The sequence below is a fragment of the Nicotiana tomentosiformis genome, chromosome 3, assembly GCF_000390325.3.
Source record: "Nicotiana tomentosiformis chromosome 3, ASM39032v3, whole genome shotgun sequence".
Lineage (NCBI taxonomy): Eukaryota > Viridiplantae > Streptophyta > Magnoliopsida > Solanales > Solanaceae > Nicotiana > Nicotiana tomentosiformis.
In genome coordinates, this window is record NC_090814.1 from 1 (window position 1) to 21,587 (window position 21,587).

Genomic DNA, 21,587 nt, shown 5'->3' on the forward strand with positions numbered 1-21,587 from the left:
GCATGCCCGATATTCCTAAATATAACGGAACTACCGACCCCAACAAACATGTCACCTCATACACATGTGCCATCAAAGGGAACGATCTAGAGGATGATGAGATCGAATCCGTATTAGTGAAGAAATTCAATGAAACCCTGTCAAAGGGAGCAATGATATGGTACCATAATTTGCCGTCTAATTCTATCGATTCTTTTGCTATGCTTGCTGATTCCTTCGTAAAAGCACACGCCGAGGCCATAAAAGTCGAGACCAGGAAGTCAGACCTGTTTAAGGTAAGACAAAAGGATAGCGAGATGCTAAGGGAATTCGTGTCTCGTTTTCAAATGGAACGAATGGATCTACCCCTGGTCACAGACGATTGGGTTGTTCAGGCTTACTCAAGGTTTGAACGAACAAAGTTCGACGGCTTCACAACGGTTGAAGCACAACATGATCGAGTACCCAGCTATCACTTGGGCCGACGTGTAAAATCGGTACCAATCAAAAATTAGGGTCGAAGATGATCAGTTGGGGTTCGAACCCGCTGCTAGAAGGGATATCAATCGAGAACAAGGTTCGATCAGGGATCGATACCGACCGTATAACGGAAACCACAAAATTAATGAATCGAGACGTAACCCCGGACAAAGCAACAAAATAAGTGATCGAGGTCAAGGGTCTCGGGGGCTGAAGAACATAAGTGGGTTTGACATGCCTACCGTATCTAAGGAAGCACCTCAGTTATCGGAGTATAACTTCAGCATTGATGCATCCGCCATCGTGTCAGCTATCGGACGCATCAAAGACACTAAATGGACTCGACCCATGCAGATCGATCCTGCCCAAAGAAATCCCAATCAAATGTGCGAATATCATGGCACCCATGGCCACAGAACGAAAGATTGCAGGCAACTAAGAGAGGAGGTAGCCCGGTTATTCAACAAAGGGCACATTCGAGAATTTTTAAGCGACATGGCGAAGAACCATTTCAAAACAGGGATTTCGGCAAGCAAAACGAACAAGAAGAACCACATCACGTATCATCGGCGGCGTCGATACCCCTCAAGGACCGGTGCTTAAACGCACTAAGACATCGATTGTGAGAGAAAAGCGATCTCGAACTCAGGATTATGCACCCATAGAAACTTTGTCCTTCAATGATGAAGATGCAGAAGGAGTAGTACAACCTCATAACGATGCACTGGTAATATCCGTACTTATGAATAAAACTAAACTTAAGCGTGTGTTCATTGATCCAGGTAGCTTGGCCAACATCATTAGATTGAAGGTCGTACAATAGCTCGGTCTACAGGACCAGATCGTACCCGCAACCCTGGTTCTAAACGGATTCAATATGGCATGTGAAACCACCAAAGCCGAGATAATTCTGCCGATAAACGTGGCTGGGGCCATCCAGGAAACGAAGTTCCACGTAATCGAAGGTGACATGAGGTACAATGTCCTTTTTGGAAGGCCATGGATCCATAACATGAGAGTTGTACCTTCGATCCTACACCGGGTTCTTAAATTCCCAACATCGAGGGGAGTCAAAATAGTGTACAGAGAACAACCGGCCGCAAGAGAAATGTTTGCCATAGAGGAAGCGAATCTGATATCCTCGCCTTCGCCAATAAAGGAATCAGGCTCAAAAGGGGAACAAGATGCCAAATAGCAATCACAAACATCAACTTTAACCCAACCAGAAAATCAGAAGATCGATGAAAATGAGGATCAAAGGATCCCTCGATCCTTCGTGCTTCCCGGTGATTCCGATGCTACCAAATCAACGATTGAAGAGTTGGAGCAAATCATACTAATCGAGCATTTTCCCGAACGAAAGGTATACCTGGGAATGGGATTAACCCCCATACTCAGGAACATGCTTATTCAATTTCCTATCGATAACATGGATTGTTTTGCTTGGTCCCATTTAGATATAACATGGATCCCACCGGATATAACGACGCATCGGCTAAGCCTGGACCCTAGGTTCCAACCAATAAAGCAAAAGAGAAGGCCCAATCCGAGGTAAAGCACGCATTAATAAAGGACGAGGTAACTAAACTTCTCAAAATAGGTTCCATTCGGGAGGTGAAATATCCCGAATGGTTAGCCAATGTAGTTGTAGTCCCTAAAAAAGGGAACAAACTTAGAATGTCTGTAGATTACAAGGATTTAAACAGGACATGCCCCAAAGATTCTTTTCCATTGCCTAACATCGATCGCATGATCGATGCCACTGCCGTTCACGAGATCCTTACTTTTCTCGATGCCTATTCCGGGTATAATCAAATCCAAATGAACCCGGAAGACCATGAAAAGACTTCATTTGTCACCAAGTATGGAACAAATTGTTATAATGTGATGCCTTTCGGGCTAAAAAATGCAGGAGCTACTTACCAACGCCTAGTAAATAAAATGTTCGAGGAACAAATAGGTAAATCAATGAAAGTTTATATTGATGACATGCTAGTTAAGTCCCTGCGCGCAGAGGACCATTTGACCCATTTGCAGGAAACATTCGAGATATTAATGAAATACAACATGAAGCTCAACCCCGAGAAATATGCTTTCGGGGTCGGTTCGGGCAAGTTCCTCGATTTCATGGTGTCAAATCGGGGGATAGAGATTAACCCCGATAAAATCAAGGCCATCGAAGACATCGCCATCGTGGACAGCGTAAAAGCCGTGCAGAGGCTAACGAGAAGGATTGCAACCTTAGGCCAATTCATTTCAAAATCGTCAGATCGAAGTCACAAAATTTTCTCTCTACTCAAAAAGAAGAACGATTTTGCTTGGACCCCGGAATGCCAACATGCGTTAGAGGAATTAAAACAATATCTATCGAGCCCACCACTGCTTCATACTCCAAAAATAGACGAAAAATTATGCTTGTACTTGGCAGTATCGAAAATCGCGGTAAGTGGTGTCCTAGTTCGAGAAGAGCAAGGTACGCAATTTTCCGTCTATTATGTAAGTCGAACCTTAGGAGAAGCAGAAACTAGATATCCACACTTAGAAAAATTGGCACTTGCACTGATAAGCGCTTCTTAAAAATTAAGACCGTACTTTCAATGTCACCCCATATGCATATTGACCACTTACCCACTCCGTAATATTTTGCACAAGCCCGAACTTTCAGGCCGATTGACCAAATGGGCAGTCGAACTCAGTGGGTACGATATCGAATATCAACCTCGTACGACCATCAAGTCTTAAATTTTAGCGGACTTCGTGGCCGATTTCACGCCGACCCTCGTACCCGAAGTTGAAAAAGAACTCTTATTGAAATCGAGTACGTCATCGGGGGTATGGACCCTTTTTACGAACGGGGCTTCGAACGTGAAGGGGTCCGGGATAGGCATCGTTTTAAAGCCGCCCACGAGTAACACTATTAGGCAATCTATCAAAACTACTAGGTTGACTAACAACGAGACCGAGTATGAGGCCATGATTGCAGGTCTCGAGCTAGCTAAAAGCTTGGGAGCAGAAGTCATTGAAGCCAAGTGTGACTCTTTGCTGGTGGTTAATAAAGTAAACAAAACCTTCGATGTTCGAGAAGATAGAATGCAAAGATATTTGGACAAACTGCAGGTCACTTTGCACCATTTCAAAGAATGGACTTTACAGAATGTTCCACGAGAGCAAAACAGTGAGGCCGATGCACTTGCAAATTTGGGATCATTGGTCGAGGAAGGCGACATAAGCTCGGGGACTGTCATTCAACTCTCGAGATCCTTGATCGAAGAAGGTTATGCTGAGATAAATTCTACAAGCTTAACCTGGGATTGGAGGAATAAGTATATTGAATACTTAAAGAATGGAAAGCTCCCATCGGACCCTAAAAATTCAAGGACCCTACGAATCAAAGCTGCTCGATTCACATTAACTGCAGATGGAATGTTATACCGAAGGACATTCGATGGACCATTGGCAGTATGCTTAGGTCCAGGAGACACCGATTACGTCCTACGTGAGGTGCACGGGGGCACTTGTGGAAATCACTCCGGTGCCGATTCATTAGTTCGTAAAATAATCACGGCAAGGTATTATTGGATCGATATGGACAAAGATGCAAAGGAGTTTGTTCGAAAATGTGAAAAATGTCAAAGGTTTGCACCAATGATCCATCAGCCCGGAGATCAACTTCACTCAGTCCTATCCCCATGGTCATTCATAAAATGGGGAATGGATATCGTCGGCCCTCTGCCATTGGCCCCAGGTAAAGCTAAGTTCATTTTATTTATTTATGACTATTTCTCTAAATGGGTTGAAGCACAGGCGTTCGTTAAAGTAAGAGAGAAATAGGTTATAGAATTTATCTGGGATCATATCATATGTCGATTCGGGATACCTGCCGAAATAGTATGTGACAAAGGGAAACAGCTTGTCGGCAGCAAAGTGACGAAATTCTTCGAAGACCACAAAATAAAAAGGATATTATCAATACCGTATTACCCCAGTGGGAACGGACAGGCCGAATCAACGAACAAAACTATCATTCAAACCCTAAAGAAGAGGTTGAACGATGCTAAGGGAAAATGTAGAGAAATCCTACCCGAAGTTCTTTGGGCATATCGAACAACATCAAAATCTAGTACGGGGCCAACCCCGTTCTCCTTAGTATATGGCTCTGAAGCCTTGATTCCAGTCGAAGTCGCGGAACCCAGTGCCAGGTTTTGATATACAATGAAAGAGTCAAATAATGAGGCTATGAACACTAGCCTCGAATTATCGGATGAAAAACGAGAAGCTGTTCTCGTCCAATTGGCCGCCCAAAAGCAGCGAATCGAAAGATACTATAATCGAAGAACCAAGCTTCGCCATTTTAAACTCAGGGACTTAGTGCTAAGGAAAGTCACCCCCAATACCCGAAATCCAAACGAAGGAAAACTAGGACTAAACTGGGAAGGACCGTATCAGGTTCTCGAAAACGTCGGAAAAGGATCATACAAGCTCGGTATTATAAACGGCAAACAACTATCAAGCAATTGGAATGTGTCACACCTAAAACGATACTACTGCTAAGGTACGACTCTCCTATATTCGTTTACATTTCGAAACTAACCACTGCAGGAGTCCGATCAGGAGCTAGGATGGATCCTTTAATACGAAGCCCTATGTATGAAAGCACCCGTTGCACTCTTTTTCTCTTAGACCGATTTTATCCCAAATGGGTTTTTCGGCAAGGTTTTTAATGAGGCAACCATTGATCGTGCTAATTTAGAAACAATTCGACAGTATCCGAGGTCTCTTTACAATTGACCTCAAATACGGGTGGGGGGGGGGGGGCATTAGCCCTTCAAATATATCAAATTCGATGCAAGAAAGTTACTTCATAACAACAGGGTTCTGATAGGAAAAATTGTAAGAGCTAAATGGTCAAAACGAACCATGCTCATGTAGTTGGCCCGTGCCCTGGCACAAAACATGGACACGTGTATAATGACTTGCAAAGAAAAATTTCTTCTTTATCGATATCTTATATCCAAGAAAGATTCCCCTATTTTGAGATTTATTATGCAAACAGGCTTAAGGTAAATCAACAAGTTCGAGCAACATTCACTCAACTATAAAGCCCAAGGGCTACACCAACTTGAGTTCGAGCAACCATTCTCACTCGGGTGCTATCTATTAAGCCTACGGGTTAAAATCACTCACTCGACTATTAAGCCTACTGGCTACATTACTTCGAGTTCGAAATCACTCACTCGACTATTAAGCCTACGGGTTACATTACTTCGAGTTCGAAATCACTCACTCGACTATTAAGCCTACAGGCTACACTACTTCGAGTTCGAAATCACTCACTCGACTATTAAGCCTACGGGCTACATTACTTCGAGTTCGAAATCACTCACTCGACTATTAAGCATACGGGCTACATTACTTCGAGTTCGAAATCACTCACTCGACTATTAAGCCTACAGGCTACATTATTTCGAGTTCGAAATCACTCACTCGACTATTAAGCCTACGGGCTACATCACTTCGAGTTGGAAATCACTCACTCGACTATTAAGCCTGCGGGCTACATTACTTTGAGTTCGAAATCACTCACTCGACTATTAAGCCTACGGGCTACATTACTTCGAGTAAATCACTCACTCGACTATTAAGACTGCGGGCTACATCACTTTGAGTTCGAAATCACTCACTCGACTATTAAGCATGTGGGCTACATCACTTCGAGTTCAAAATCACTCACTCGACTATTAAGCCTACGGGCTACATTACTTCGAATTCGAAATCACTCACTCGACTATTAAGCCTACGGGCTACATTACTTCGAGTTTGAAATCACTCACTCGACTATTAAGCCTACGGGCTACATCACTTCTAGTTCGAAATCACTCACTCGACTATTAAGCTTGCGGGCTACATTACTTTGAGTTCGAAATCACTCACTCGACTATTAAGCCTACGGGCTACATTACTTCGAGTAAATCACTCACTCGACTATTAAGCCTGCGGGCTACATCACTTCGAGTTCGAAATCACTCACTCGACTATTAAGCCTGCGGGCTACATCACTTCGAGTTCGAAATCACTCACTCGACTATTAAGCCTACGGGCTACATTACATCGAATTCGAAATCACTTACTTGACTATTAAGCCTACGGGCTACATTACTTCGAGTTCGAAATCACTCACTCGACTATTAAGCCTACGGGCTACATTACTTCGAGTTCGAAATCACTCACTCGACTATTAAACCTACGGGCTACATTACTTTGAGTTCGAAATCATTCACTAGATTATTAAGCATACAGGCTACATTACTTCGAGTTCGAAATCACTCACTCAACTACTAAGCCTACGGGCTACGTTACTTCGAGTTCGAAAACGCTCACTCTGATTTAAAGGCTACGAAATCCGAATTCAATCAAATTGCCTAAAGCATTCACAAGACAGAAAAATAAAACAAGAGGCGAGACGGGAGAAGAAAAGTTATTTGTATATATTTACGGGATTGTTTACATAATTGTTTGCAACATCCGAAATAGAAACTAAGGGACTAAGTTTCTTGGTTATCCCCGGGGGCGGTCTCTTCTCCATCAGGCTCCTCTCAGCTCTCGGACCCGCTCTTGCTCCCATCATCATCATCATCATCATCGGAAACCAAGGCTTCAGCATCGGCTTCGAGCTCCTTAGCCGTTTTTATCTCTTCAGTGAGGTCGAAACCTCGAGTGTGGATATCTTCGAGGGTCTCCCTCCGAGATCGGCACTTAGCAAGCTCAGCAACCCAATGCGCTTGAGTATTGGTAGTCTCGGCTGCCTTTCTTGCTTGTACATGGGCAGCTTCAGCATCAGCCCGATAAACGGCCACGAATGCATCCGCATCGTCCTTTGCCTTTTCGGCATCAGAATCGTCCTTAGCAAGTTCAGAGGCCAACCGAGCCTCAAGGTCCTCTATTCTTCTTACTTGAACCGAGCTTTTCTCCTTTATACTTTGAACCTGGTTTTCGGCCGATGATAATTGGGCTCGAGCAGCCTCTTTCTCTGCAACAAAGCGGTCCATACCTTTTTTCCACTTCAAGGACTCCGTTTTTATCACATCAACCTCCTCACGGAGTTTCCCGATCATCTTAATTTTCTGCTGCAACTGAGAGACCGAAAAATTAGCCATCGTTCCGGTATCGAGCCCATAGGCTTTTAAAAGTATCATTACCTGCTCAGACAAATCAGCCTGATCTTGGTGAGCCTTGGCCAACTCAGCTCGGAGGTCTTCGATTTCCTTTCCCATTTGCCCTAAGAGGAGTTTAATTGAGTTCCTCTCCTCCGTGACCCGTTGAAGATTGGTCTCGAACCGATGCAGCTCAGCTCGAGACCGAGAACATGCTTCTCGATGAACCTCCACGGCCTGCGAAGAAGGAAGAAAAGAAGTTAGGAAAGAATAGCAAACATGAAAATAATATCAACAAAGGGAGTTAAGAGCTTACCCGATTCAGAGCTAGTTGTACTTCACAGAGAAGGCCCGAAACATCACTAGGGCCAGTAGCATCCTCGACCCCGGTAAATAGATCACGAAAAGGGTCCTCCCCTTCATGAGACCGGCTCATCTCGAGGGCCCCCAAAGCTTGGGCTTCCCAAATAGCCCCTTCGAAAAAGGCAGGGAGAGTGGGCGAATGTCCGATTACTATTGCCCCAGGCTACTCGCTTGGGGCGTTCTCCTCAGTTCGGAGAGCTTCAGGACCATCCCCTTCCGATGTACCCACCGTTCGTTGACTTCGGTAGGAAGCATCCCCGATCTCTAATGACTTGGGGACTCTGCCTGAACTTCCCTCTGATATCTCCTCGGTTCGAGGCAAAACCTTATGAATCACCATCGATTCAGCCGCCTTTGGAGCATCGATGCTTTTCTTCATTCGGTTCGCCAGCACAGACCCATCGTCTTCTTCCTCTTCTTCGTCTTCATCCCTCAGACGCAGAACTGATTCTACAGTCAAAGGAATGGTATTCTTCTTCGGCTTACGAGCCATCCACTTCTTCGGTTTTTGATCTTCGGGAACGGAGGCCCTTTTTCTCTTATTTTTCTTCACCGGCTTTGGAACAGAGACCGAAGCCTCTTCCTCGACGGACGAGGGCCTCAAAACCGCATCTTTACCCACACCTACATACGGAAAAATGTATTAAAAATATATGGAAAGAATCTCGTTCAAACTGGCAAAAAATAAGATAAAGGGGCTTACCATGATTTTTGGCCTCCCATCGGCCCTTCGACAAATCACGCCATGAGCGCTCGGCGTATGTGGAGGTCGAAGCCAGATCCCGTACCCAGTTCTTGAGATCGGGAACTGCGCCGACCATCCAAGGAACAACTACATTACAAAAAAGGGGATATCGGTGAGAAAAGAAATGAAAGAGAAAAATAGTAGGAGATAACAACAGAATTACACATACGCTTCATGTTCCACTCCTCGGGAAAAGGCATTTTTTCAGTCGGAATCAGGTCCGAAGTCCTTACTCGGACAAACCTGCCCATCCAGCCTCTATCCCTGTCCTCGTCTATGCTTGAGAACAGAGCCTTGGTAGCTCGACGCTAAAGTTTTATTAACCCTCCTCGAAAAAGGTAAGGACGGTACAATCAGATGAGATGATCAAGGGTGAAAGGCATCCCCTCGATTTTGTTGACGAAGTATCGGATCAAAATAACGATTCGCCAAAAAAAAGGGTGAATCTGGCCTAGAGTTATTAGGTATTTACGACAAAAATCTATGATAACAGGGTCGAGAGGACCTAACGTGAAAGGGTAAGTGTACACATTTAAAAACCATTTCACGTGAGTAGTAATATCCTCTTTAGGAGACGGTACTACCACTTCTTTGTTCCCCCAGTTACAATCTTTTTTTATCTGCTTGATATACCCCCCCGGTTATCGAACAAATATATCTCGATACGGGCTCACATCAGCCGGGAACCGTCGAACCTTTATCGAGTTTGAAATCGGAGGTAAGAAAACACGCCGCCGGAACGCACTCCTTAGGCCGTGGATCCACTGGTGCTTTGTCGGCGGCGGATTGAGAAGAAGAAGCTTTTTCTTCTTGGGGGACTGTTTTTGATGTCTTCACCATTTTTTGATTTAAAGAAGGTGATAAAGATTCGGTGATTTTTAAGAAGAATTTTGCAGAAAAGAATCACAGATCTACGAATGAACTCAGAGGAGACGAAAAGGAACTTAGAAAATTTGGAAGATTGAAGACGTAAAAGTGATAAATGGTGAAAGGAAAGGCTATTTATAGGTTGAAGCAATGATGGTTCAATATCAGCGGTAGTCGACCACCTTCTGACACGCATTAAATGCCTTGGAAAGCTAAACCGACGGACAGCTATCACATACGTTATGGTCGGGCTCAATGCAAACGTCGGCTTATATCTGATCGAGCCATTGTGAAATCATGTCGTTTCTCGCCACATCATTCTCGAGAAACGAAGGGACTATTTGTATACAGTAAAAATCGGTTAGTCCTTCGTACGGACTGGTTTAATTGGTAATATATTGGATCGGAGAAGCATCTTCATAGTATCAGGTTGAGGTCCGAAGTCGGGTCACCGAGCTTCGAGCCCAAAGGACCTATCAACATCGAGCTCGATGTTATTATCAAGTTCGAATTCAAATAGAACTATGATGCAAAGTAAAGTTATCGAGCTTATGATTAAAAGACCGACCAACACTGACCCCGAATAAATACAGGGACCCGGGTCAGAATCGAGCTCGAGTCAATATCGAGCTCACAGACAAGAGCCGTTGCAATCCCACTAGAGGAGAGAATCTTGGTAGGAATCATAGAAAAGTTGATTTATCATGGGTCTCCCACTATGTATTTTTAATTATATCTAAAAGTAGGATCCTCCACTATAAAAAAGATGGCAATATTTGTATAAAGGACAGTTTTTTTGCTTACATTGTAATTCAAACACCATATTCTCCTATATTCAAGGGTTATTCTTTTAGACTTCATTAATTGATTCATCTTGCTTAGTCTTAAAAATCATCTTCTTTCCAACCTTATTTATTTTGCATTCTTCGCAATCAATATTTGACATTTCTATTTATCCTTACGACTTGTATTAAGCTATACCACATATCCTTAAAACTACTTACAAATTCGACTCTAATCCGTTTTTCGAGTAAACAACTAAATTGACCATGCCCATGCACATGCCAAACATAGCTTACAAAAGAGGCTCGACTTGAAAAAGATAATTTCATATTTGTTTACATGTTTAGTAGAAGGAAGGACAGAGAAAAAAGGTCATATTAACATATTCATTTGCAAAACGTACTTCATGTTCAATTGGAAACACAAAACAATTAAATTATTCATGTTCAAGTTGGTGGTCCCACTAATACAAAAGTTGATGCTTCAATTGGATAAAATTTGGATTTTAATAGTTACACAGTTGATAATACATAGTACACCTTTATCTTGGTGTCCACAAAGAAAAGAAAATCTAGCATTAGAATCAGAACATAATATACCAAGCTAAATCTAGGATGGTCAATGCAAATCAAATCAAAATAGAGAAAGGGCTAGCCTTGTGTTATAGCAATGCGAAAAAAGGTCAACAAAATAAGAATCAAGAGAACTAAATTCATTTTCTGAAAAAGAAATCTTAGAGATGTATTATAACCTGGTAAATTAGAAGTTATGCATATTACTACAACAGAGATACCTGTTTGAATCAACACAATATCTTAGACGAAACTTTACTGCTAAGACACTTTTGTCGTTAGCTATAAGAAAGAGATACACCAAAAGGTCTGAACTGCAAAAAAACAGATAAATGAACCATCATAATTGCAAAATTTGAGAATATTTTAATACACGTTAAAGGATAAATGCAAGAGAAGCATATTGCCAAGGGTGAAGCTGAAAAGAGGAAAAGTGAGAAGCAAGACTCACATGTAGAGAACCGCTCATCGAACAAATCAACAGTCAAGAAATTGAATCCAATGATCTGTCATTTAAGAGTTCTCTGAGATGCGTGTTGACCAATTCTTTGCAGCTATGATGTTGTTGCCTTGTCTTTGCCCCATTAGTTATGTTGCGCAAACTCTGCAAATATGGTGCCGTATTCGTATTGGATCCTCCAAAAGTGCACTACTTATGAAGGAATTGATAATATTTTTGAAGTGTCCGAACAACATAACCCATTAGAAACATTCAAGTAGGCTCTCCTATTAGTCCTTCCTTCCCTAACAGCCCCGGAATCGGATCCTGGACCTTTTGTTGACAAAGAACCCCATTGCTTTTTCCACTGGTATATATGGACTGTGGGGATTTCTTCCAAATAAAAACGGCACTAGTTTTTTTAAATTAAATAATATGAACTATCTGGATCTTTGGCTGCGGAATATCCATGTTTTACCAGCTTACCCACCCTAACAACATTGAAAGTCAATAGTCATTATGTGATGATGAAAATACTCTAATGATTATGTAATTCTTTTAGCATGTTCTGTAACATTCACCTCCTCAGTTGTCATTTAAGATTATTACGTGAAAACATATATGTCCTGTTATTTTTCCAGTCTACCAAATTTGCTATTCCTATAGATAAATTGTCATCCTTTTCCTCTGTGTTGGTTAGTAAGGAAACACCATACCTCTGCTCCTGCGTGGTTGCTAGTCAAAGCAGAATATGAAGAGCAATAAATTGGGAAATAATAATGGAAAATTGTTGCTGAACATAAAATTATTTCCCTTGAATGTTGAAATTTGCTTTCTAATAAGTCTGGACTTGGAAATACAAAAGGCTTTATTGCCAACACATCTTTTGTTCTAACATTAAGAAATTTGTGGATTATATATCGACAATATCAGCTATAGTTTGTTTCTCTTTACTAAAAAATAGGTCTTGAAGAGTGTAAGGTCCAACAGAGGAGGATGGTCCATCCCAGAGAGCTTTTGCAAATTGTTCATGTATGCCTTCTGTCGGGTGAAATGAATCAAACCATATGTAGTCTTTGGCATTATCGCAAATCTCATATTCAGTAACCTTTTTTTCCCCACCACATGTTTTTTTTCCTCCATAAGGCCCTGTTCCACAGCAAGCCTTCACTCCTTCCTTGAAACCTAATAACGCAACAATAATGGAGATATTTAAAAAAAAAAAAACACTAAGCTCCCGCTATGCGTGGGGCTGGACCACAAGGGTCTATTGTACACAACTTTAACATGCAAGAGGTTGTTTCCACAGTTCGAACCTGTGGCCTCCTGCTCACATGGCAGCAACTTTACCAGTTACGCCAAGACTCCCCTTCAAAAGTTAATTAATAGAATGCCAATAATAAGCTAGCTAGTAGGGGAGATGGTATAAAGAGGATACATACCATACTTTGAGGGATTGTTAACTCTATCGAGAAGCCAATCGTAGAAGTTGGAGTTGCAATACTTAAAGCCTTGCAATATATGTTGAAGGCTTTCGAGGACAATTCTGAGAGCATTGTTATGAGCCAATGCAAGATCAGAAGCAGCTTCAAAACAACCTCCTCCTGCTTCTTCGTTATTGCTATTAGCTCTTGGATTTAGTGCTCTGAGAGCTGGTAAACATCCCAATGGCGACAAGCTTAGGAAACCAAATTTTCGGGCGCCTTTCTCATACAATTCTTTGTCACTGAAATATTGTATATAAGTACAATTTTAACCAACAACATAGAGAAGGAAAAGGATAATTGCTTGTAGTTTACTTGAATTGCCTGAGTCAAGTTGCCGATGACCATCCCTAAATATTCTTCAGGACCGTGGAGTTGCTGCATTGTTTCATTACCAAAGTAACCCCCCATGTAATCGTTACTTCCGATACTGATGAAGTAAACTGCTTCCGATATGACTTCCTCTGCTTTGGCTGCTCCCAACTTTTCTGTTAGTGATTTCCGCACTTGTTCAAAGTACTTTAATTGTCTCTCCAGATCAATAACCTGATATTTTATCACGTATAATTAACAGTGTAGATCTACACTTATATATAACATATATAGAAAAGGATTTGAGACAATATATATGTATGCATATCTATAGTAAGGAGATGAAAATGCTGACGCCCATACCAAACCAGAATGAGTGGTAGAAAGAACTCCAGCTCCTCCAGAAGCAAAGTTAACTCCATTGCTGAAATCAGCAATATGTGGTTGCAGGTAAGGAGGAATTAGTGGCAACTTTGCATATTCAGCTGCATCACCATCATTCATTTTTCACAAATTATATATAGATCACATAATTGATTAATAACTTCCTTTAGATCAGTCAAAACAAATCTCAAGTCCAAACATGATTGATGCGGACCCAGGATTTGAAAGTGGTTGGGTACATGAGCATTTTGATTTTGATATTAAGAGTTCCAAATAAAATATATGATCATTTTTAACATATATATATATATATATATATATATATATATATATATATATATATATATATATATATATATATATATATATATATATATATATATATATATTAAAAGTTTTGCCAAAGTTAACGGGTTCGGTGACCCCTGTTCTTAAAGCATAGGTCCGCCTCTGGATGTCATGCCATCGCAAATTAAACAAGTCATGGAAAAGAATAATAGTGGATCACCTCACCTATGAAATCAACGATGATACGACCATCTGAGAAGCGACCAGTGGGTTCCTGGAAAAAACCATTCTGGGCATATGGTTCATAATTGGCTCTGTTCTCAGGGATGGTCTCAATATAGTTGTTGTTTCCTGCATCCACTGTGGAGTCTCCAAAGATGAACAAGCCACTTGCTGCTGCTGCTGCCTTTGTGGAAACAAATAGAGGCAGAAGAAGAAGAAGAGTCGTCACAAAGAAATATGAACCACTAAAGTCAACTTTCCTCATTGTCATTGCAAAACTAAGGATAATCGATCTTTGTTTGTAAGTAGTATTTATAGTAGACTCATTATCAACAGTGTTTCTTTTCTTCGTTAATCACGAGCACTTTGAGATTATCAATAATTGAGAGTGCAGACAAATTAACTAGTGACAGAGAAAGGTACTATTATTATAAGTAACAATAGCAATGCACTGATGGTGTTATTGGGTATTTGTCATAGAATATTACCGTTTTCTTTTTCCACTAAAAATGCCTCTCTAACTAATTAAAAGTTGGAGACTTGTAGGTAACTTGCTAAATAGTTGACCCACCTTCCATGCAGCCGTACAATTCTCATTTTCAAGGAGAATGATTTTTCTTTAGGCACTGACCGCTAACCGGTATATTAGGGGGACATAATACCTGACCTTGTAGAAAACTAATTAAGTTAGAATTGTACATACACAATTTAAAGAGATGGTGCAAAGATCTGAAGTGTGTGGATATACAATTGTATGTATAATTAGTCTAATTACATCTTTCTGAATTAGTTTACTTAAACTTTAGAATTTTTTTAACTTCCTACACCATTGTGATGTACAATTCATGGTATACAACAAAAACTACTTTTGATTTGCCTAATCCGAAAATCAACGCATTTGTTTGCCTTTGTTTTGCTAGGAAGCTGCTCAAATTCATCATACCAAATCTGTCCTGCAAACTTCAATCCTTCATTAGCTTTCTCTGAAGCAATGTTGAAGCTGCACATATTCCAAAACCTTCAGCTTACCTTAATGCTTTCAATTACTGAGATAAGATTCCAAATGGCGGGTCTGATTTAGCATGGATCCAATTAGTTTTAGATTCAGCACTATTGTTAGTTCCTTTACTGAAAGGTGATGCAAAAGCTGCTATTAATTCCAGTGTATGATCTAATAACACCACCTCCTCCACGTAGTCCCAGTTTCCTGTTTGAGCTCACATTTGTGTTGATCTTGAATAGAGTCTTAGGAGGACGCGTCCAATGTACTTTAGGCACCATCAGTTTGCATTTTGCTTTGTCAACAAACAGGATCGCACAAATTGTTCCAAGACATGAATGGATCAACCAGCTGAAACTTCTAGTGCAACACTTGAATACTTTCATGGAAAATCTGGTGCACCATTCAAAAGTAGATGGCATCTCCCGACTGAATCTGCTAATGCATCTAGCTTTCCTTATGCCAACGCATCATGCCACATTAGATAACAGTTCACTGAGGAGTACTAACAAAGTATGTAACTAAAAGCACAGTGCTGAAAAAAGAACTAGAAGTATCATCAGAGCTGATACTTCTAAGGAAACAAATATTTTATAAAACATCCCCCCAGTTCCCCAATAGCTCCTACGGAAGAATCTTAAAGCCAAGGCAACAAAGAACAAGAACCTAGAAGATATGAACAAGGGAGCAATAGATATATGGACATAAACAAAGTTATAGACAGAAACAAGAAAAATAATTGGCATTTTCCTCTTTCATTGTTTCAAAGCCATGAGGAGATAGACTGAAGATCTGAAGGTCACATATTTGTTGTAATAGTAGCGTGCTCAGTATTTGAGTATATATTAGGGGTGCAAACAAATGCAACAAAAAATAACAGAAACTGACGCGCACTTTGTCTTTCTCTCTTTTTTTTTTTTAAGGGTTGTTGGTTTAATTTGTTAAAAAATGGAGAATGATACGCAAAGCAGAGAGGAGCAACCACCCTTGAAACAAATCCCATACTCTCTGTTAGGATCGGAAATTCGGGTAGTGCGGAATTTAGCCAAACAACGGTATAATGACAATAAAAAGACAATGGAAGTTGATAATAACGGCAATTAAAGAATATAAAGAAGACACAAATTTAACGTGGTTCGGTCAAGGTGACCTACGTCCACAAGCGGAGATGAGCAATTTCACTATACCAACAAGAGTACAAAAGAGAGTACAAAATTAGAGTAAATACTCTAATTAATCCCAAATACCCCAAGAGAATAACCTCACAAGATCATTCCAAAGAAAGGGTTCACACAAGTGTTTCCCAACACTCACTCTCTTACAAAATACTCTATAATAAAATAAAGGAGGAGAAAGAAAGACAAGAGTGAAAAGCTCTTGAATTGGTGCGTTTGCAAATGAGGAGAAACTTCTCTATTTATAGCAAGAAATCATTTGCCTAATAATGGATATTATGTCATGGCAAATGTCATGATCCACAAATTTATCATAATGGATATTATGTCATGGCAAATATCATGAACAACAAATTTGTTATAATGGATATTATGTCATAGCAAATGTCATGAAAATTTGACCATATTACAAATCTCCACCTTGGCCTAATTTCGGCTTATAGTAAATTTGCTCCACCTTCTCCGCAAAAACCCCAATGGGCAAAATCATTCTTCATAAATGTCAATCAAGTTCAGGCAAAGCTTGAACTTGGATACTGGAAGAGGTTTTGTGAACATGTCAGCAGGATTGTCTCTAGTGTTGATCTTCTGAACAGAGACTTTTCTTTCAGCAATGGTTTCTCGGATGAAATGATACTTTATATCAATGTGCTTCGTCCTCTCATGATACATTTGATCTTTAGTCAAGTGAATGGCACTTTGACTATCACAGAAAATGGTAATACCACCTTGGTGTAAACTGAGTTCCGCAAATAGACCCTTCAACCATAAAGCTTCTTTGATCGCCTCGATCACTGCCATATATTCTGCTTCGGTAGTAGATAAAGCTACTACATGTTGTAATGTAGCTTTCCAACTAATAGCGCAACCCCCGATGCAAAATACATAGCCTGTCAGTGATCTTCTTTTGTCAAGATCACCTGCAAAATCTGAGTCTACAAAACCAACCAAAGTGTTAGTATTTCTCCCAAACTCCAAACATGTATTTGAAGTACCTCGCAAGTATCTGAGAATCCATTTTACAGCATGCCAATGTGCTTTACCAGGGCAAGCCATATACCGGTTTACCACGCTCACTGCTTGTGAAATGTCTGGACGTGTACAAACTATTACATACATAATACTGCCGACTACACTGGAATAAGGAACCCGTGCCATGTACCTCTCTTCTTCCTCTGACTGCGGGAACTGAGCAGCTTATAACTTAAAATGAGCAGCAAGAGAGGTACTAACTGGTTTAGCATCTTTCATGCCAAACCTCTCCAAGACTTTCTCCAAGTACTTCTTCTGGGTCAGAAATAGCCTGTTGGCTTTTCGATCTCTTTTGATCTCCATGCCAAGGATTTTCTTAGCTGCTCCCAAATCTTTCATCTCAAATTCACTTTTCAGCTGACTTTTCAAATTGTGAATTTCTGTTAAATTCTTAGCAACAATGAGCATGTCATCAACATATAATAATAGATACACAAATGAACCATCATTTAACTTCCGAAAGTAAACACAACTATCATACATGCTCCTCGAATAACCATGACCCAACATAAAGGAATCAAACCTTTTATACCATTGCCTTGGAGACTGCTTTAATCCGTACAAGGATTTCTTCAACAAGCAAACATGATCTTCTTTTCCTTCAATTTCAAATCATTCGGGTTGATGCATGTATATTTGTTCCTCAAGTTCGCCATGTAAGAAAGTTGTCTTAACATCAAGTTGTTCTAATTCCAAATCATACATGGCAACGAAGGCAAGCAAGACACGAATAGAGCTATGTTTAACAACAAGTGAGAAAATATTATTAAAATCAACTCCTTGTACCTGACTATAGCCCTTTGCAACTAATCGTGCCTTATACCTCGCATCTTCAACCCCTGGAATGCCATCCTTTTTCTTGAAAACCCATTTGCAACCAACAATTCTTTTTCCTGATGGCAGCTTCACAAGAGACCAAGTACCATTCTTGTGGAGAGACTCAATTTCTTCATTCATTGCAATTAGCCACTTGGTTGCGTCAGCACCAGAGACTGATTCTGAATATTTTGATGGTTCTCCAATTTCTTCAGTTTCCTGTGCAACTAAAAAAGCAAATGCAACATAATCTCCAAACCTTAATGGTTGTTTACCTTCTCTTCTTGGTCTATGTTTGGCTATAGAATACTCCTCTTCTTCTAGTTCAACTTCAGGAGTCTCAACTTCAGAAATTTCAGCTTCTGTCTCAACTTCAGGAGTTTCAACTGTATTTTGCTCCAAAGTTGATGAGCTTGGCTCAGAAGGAATGCCAATCTCAATCTGCACCTGGTTTTGTGTACTCTTTCCTTTATCTGTATTACAAGAACTAGAAGACTCTTTTCTAGAATATAACATAGAGGATTTATCAAAGGTTACATCTCTGCTAATTATAAATTTTGATGCTGTGGGATCAGGATACCATAGTCGGTATCATTTCACCACAGATGCATACCCAAGGAAAATGCACTTTTTAGCCCTTGACTCTAATTTTTCATCATTTACATGCATGTATGCAGGGCAACCAAATATCTTTAAATCAGAATAATTAGCAGGAGTATCTGACCACATTTCCTCTGGAGTTTTAAAGTTCAAAGGTGCAGAAAGAGCTCGGTTGACAATATACCAAGCTGTAGAGATAGCTTCTGCCCAAAAGGCGTTTGTCAACCCAGCATTTGAAATCATGCAACGAACCCTTTCCAAAAGAGTTCTATTCATCCTTTCTGCCACATCATTTTGCTGAGGTGTCATTCTTACAGTACGATGTCGAGCAATTCCTTCATTCATTACAAAATTCCAAGCCATTATCTGTTCTAAGCCGCTTAACCTGTTTTCCTGTTTGTTTCTCAATCAAAACTTTTCATTGTTTGAAATTTAAGAAAACATCACTTTTATTTTTCAGGAAATAAACCCAAACTTTCCTTGAATAATCATCAATGAAAGTTAACATATACCTGGCACCACCTTTTGATGGGGTACGTGAAGGACCCCAAAGATCTGAATGAATGTAATCCAAAGTACTTTTTGTTCTATGAATCACTGGAGATTTGAAGCTGACTCTTTTCTGCTTCCCGAACACACAATATTCACAGAACTCCTTATTTTCGGTACTTTGGCCACATAAGAGACCTCTTTTACTGAGGATGGAAAGACCTTTTTCACTCATATGCCCCAATCGCATATGTCACAATTTGGTGATGTCAGAATCTGATTTATCTGATATTGAAACTGCAGCAGCACCTGTAACAGTAGATCCCAAAAGAGTATACAACGTACCAGATCTGCGTGCTTTCATGATCACAAGAGCACCATGAGAAATTTTCAGAACTCCACTTTCACCTGTGTACTTGCACCCAAGAGATTCTAGAGTGCCCAAAGAGATGAGATTTTTCTTCAAGTCAGGAACATGTCTAACATCGGTGAGAGTTCTCACCACACCATCGTGCATTTTGATTCGGACAGTACCTTTTCCAATAACTTTGCAGGCAGCATTGTTGCCCATCAAGATAACTCCACCTACAATAGATTCATATGTGGTAAATAAATCTTGACTGGGACACATATGATAAGAACAACCCGAATTTAAAATCCACTCATTGTTAGATTTGAAAGTATTATTAGTTGCTAAAAAAATAGTTCCCTCAGTCTCATCAGCAGCTACACTTGCTTCGGCAGTGTCAGTATTTTTGTGCTCATTTTTCTTTTCTGTATGCTTTTCTTTGTTTTTCAATTTAAAGCATTCAGAAATAATGTGACATTTCTTATGACAATATTTGCACATGACATTTCTGTATCTGAATTTTGACCTTGATTTAGGTTTCTCACTACTTGAATCTTTCTTATTGAATCTACCTCTTATGAATAAGCCTTCCTCTTGGTTCCCACTAGTTTCCCCAGTAATATCTCTATCTATTTGTTCTTTTGATTTCAAAATAGATTTGATATCTTTATAAGAGATATTATCCTTTCCATAAAGCATAGTATCTCTTATATGTTTAAACAACTTGGGTAAGGAAACAAGCAATAACACAGCTTGATCCTCATCTTTGATTTCAGCATCTATGTTACTTAAATCCATAAGAAGAGAATCAAAAGTATCAAAATGAGTAAGTATAGAGGTACCTTCAGCCATACGAAAAGTGTAGAGTTTTTGCTTTATGTAAAGCCTGTTTTCTACTAATCTTTTCATATATAGGGTTTTAAGCTTTTTTCATATGCCTTTGGCTGAGCTTTCTGCTGCAACTTCACGCAAAACCTCATTTGAAAGATTTAAAATAATACCTGCTTTTGCCTTTTTGTCTATGACGGCAAACTCCTCGTCCGTCATTTTACCCAGCATCTTCTCCTTTCCTTACAGTGCCAAATCTAAGCCATCCTGAATTAGGATAGCTTCCATCTTTAATTGCCACATTCCGAAATTTGCACTTCGGTCAAATTTCTCAACATAAGACTTTGTTAGAGTCATTTTGGCTATTTAAAATAACCCGGTTAGATCTGGCTCTGATACCAATTTGTTAGGATCGGAAATCCGGGTAGTGCAAAATTTAGCCAAACAACGGTATAATGATAATAACAAAGACAATGGAAGTTGATAATAACGGCAATTAAAGAATATAAAGAAGACACAAATTTAACGTGGTTCGGTCAAGATGACCTACGTCCACAAGCGGAGATGAGTAATTTCACTATACCAACAAGAGTACAAAATTAGAGTAAATATTCTAATTAATCCCAAATACCCCAAGAGAATAACCTCACAAGATCACTCCAAAGAAAGGGTTCACACAAGTGTTTCCCAACACTCACTCTCTTACAAAATACTCTATAATGAAATAAAGGAAGAGAAAGAAAGACAAGAGTGAAAAACTCTTGAATTGGTGTGTTTGCAAATGAGGAGAAACTCTTCTATTTATAGCAAGAAATTTTTGGCCTAATAATGGATATTATGTCATGGGAAATGTCATGATCCACAAATTTGTTATAATGGATATTATGTCATGACAAATGTCATAAACCACAAATTTGTTATAATGGATATTATGTCATAGCAAATGTCATAAAAATTTGGTCATATTACACTCTCTGTGTTGCCTCATTCTCGCCATAATTTCTGGCCTGTAATTACTTATAATTGAGGCTCAGATTGGTGCTAAAATCAGGAGGAGACAAGGAAACCGCCATGGCTGCAGGCCTCGGTTACAACCACGGAGATGCCTTCCGAGTCGCCCCGCCAAGATACAGGCTGCTTCAATGCCCAACCAACTCTAGACACCCATCATCACAGCCTCATCCATCACATTAACAATAATAAAAGCTAGCCATGATGAAGAGGAAGAG

The 21,587-nt window shown here is 40.1% G+C and overlaps 2 protein-coding genes across 2 annotated transcripts; both read right to left on the minus strand.

The window, feature by feature from the left end:
- Window positions 1-7,052: 7,052 nt before the first annotated feature.
- LOC138906924 (uncharacterized) lies at window positions 7,053-9,558 on the minus strand. The gene is made up of 3 exons (XM_070196588.1): window positions 9,414-9,558; window positions 8,203-8,597; window positions 7,053-7,847 (listed from the first exon to the last, which is right to left on the minus strand). Exons 1-3 carry the CDS (start codon window positions 9,556-9,558, stop codon window positions 7,053-7,055), a joined length of 1,335 nt encoding a protein of 444 aa, XP_070052689.1.
- Window positions 9,559-12,131: 2,573 nt separating this feature from the next.
- On the minus strand, window positions 12,132-14,424 carry LOC138906952 (GDSL lipase-like). Its single transcript, XM_070196617.1, has 5 exons — window positions 14,073-14,424; window positions 13,539-13,660; window positions 13,177-13,409; window positions 12,822-13,096; window positions 12,132-12,564 (listed from the first exon to the last, which is right to left on the minus strand). The coding sequence occupies exons 1-5, from the start codon at window positions 14,338-14,340 to the stop codon at window positions 12,293-12,295; spliced, it is 1,170 nt and encodes a 389-aa protein (XP_070052718.1). The 5' UTR covers window positions 14,341-14,424; the 3' UTR covers window positions 12,132-12,292.
- Window positions 14,425-21,587: the final 7,163 nt, after the last annotated feature.

Excerpts from the sequence above, each read along its gene's own strand:
- LOC138906924 (XM_070196588.1), bottom strand. The coding sequence starts at position 9,558 with ATGGTGAAGACATCAAAAACAGTCCCCCAAGAAGAAAAAGCTTCTTCT. Across the intron at positions 8,598-9,413 it reads CGATTTCAAACTCGATAAAG|GTGTGGGTAAAGATGCGGTT; the intron begins GTTCGACGGTTC and ends TTCCGTATGTAG. Across the intron at positions 7,848-8,202 it reads CCTACCGAAGTCAACGAACG|GCCGTGGAGGTTCATCGAGA; the intron begins GTGGGTACATCG and ends CCTTCTTCGCAG.
- LOC138906952 (XM_070196617.1), bottom strand. The coding sequence starts at position 14,340 with ATGACAATGAGGAAAGTTGACTTTAGTGGTTCATATTTCTTTGTGACG. Across the intron at positions 13,410-13,538 it reads CTACCACTCATTCTGGTTTG|GTTATTGATCTGGAGAGACA; the intron begins GTATGGGCGTCA and ends ATAAAATATCAG. Across the intron at positions 13,097-13,176 it reads TTGACTCAGGCAATTCAAGT|ATTGTATGAGAAAGGCGCCC; the intron begins AAACTACAAGCA and ends CAGTGACAAAGA.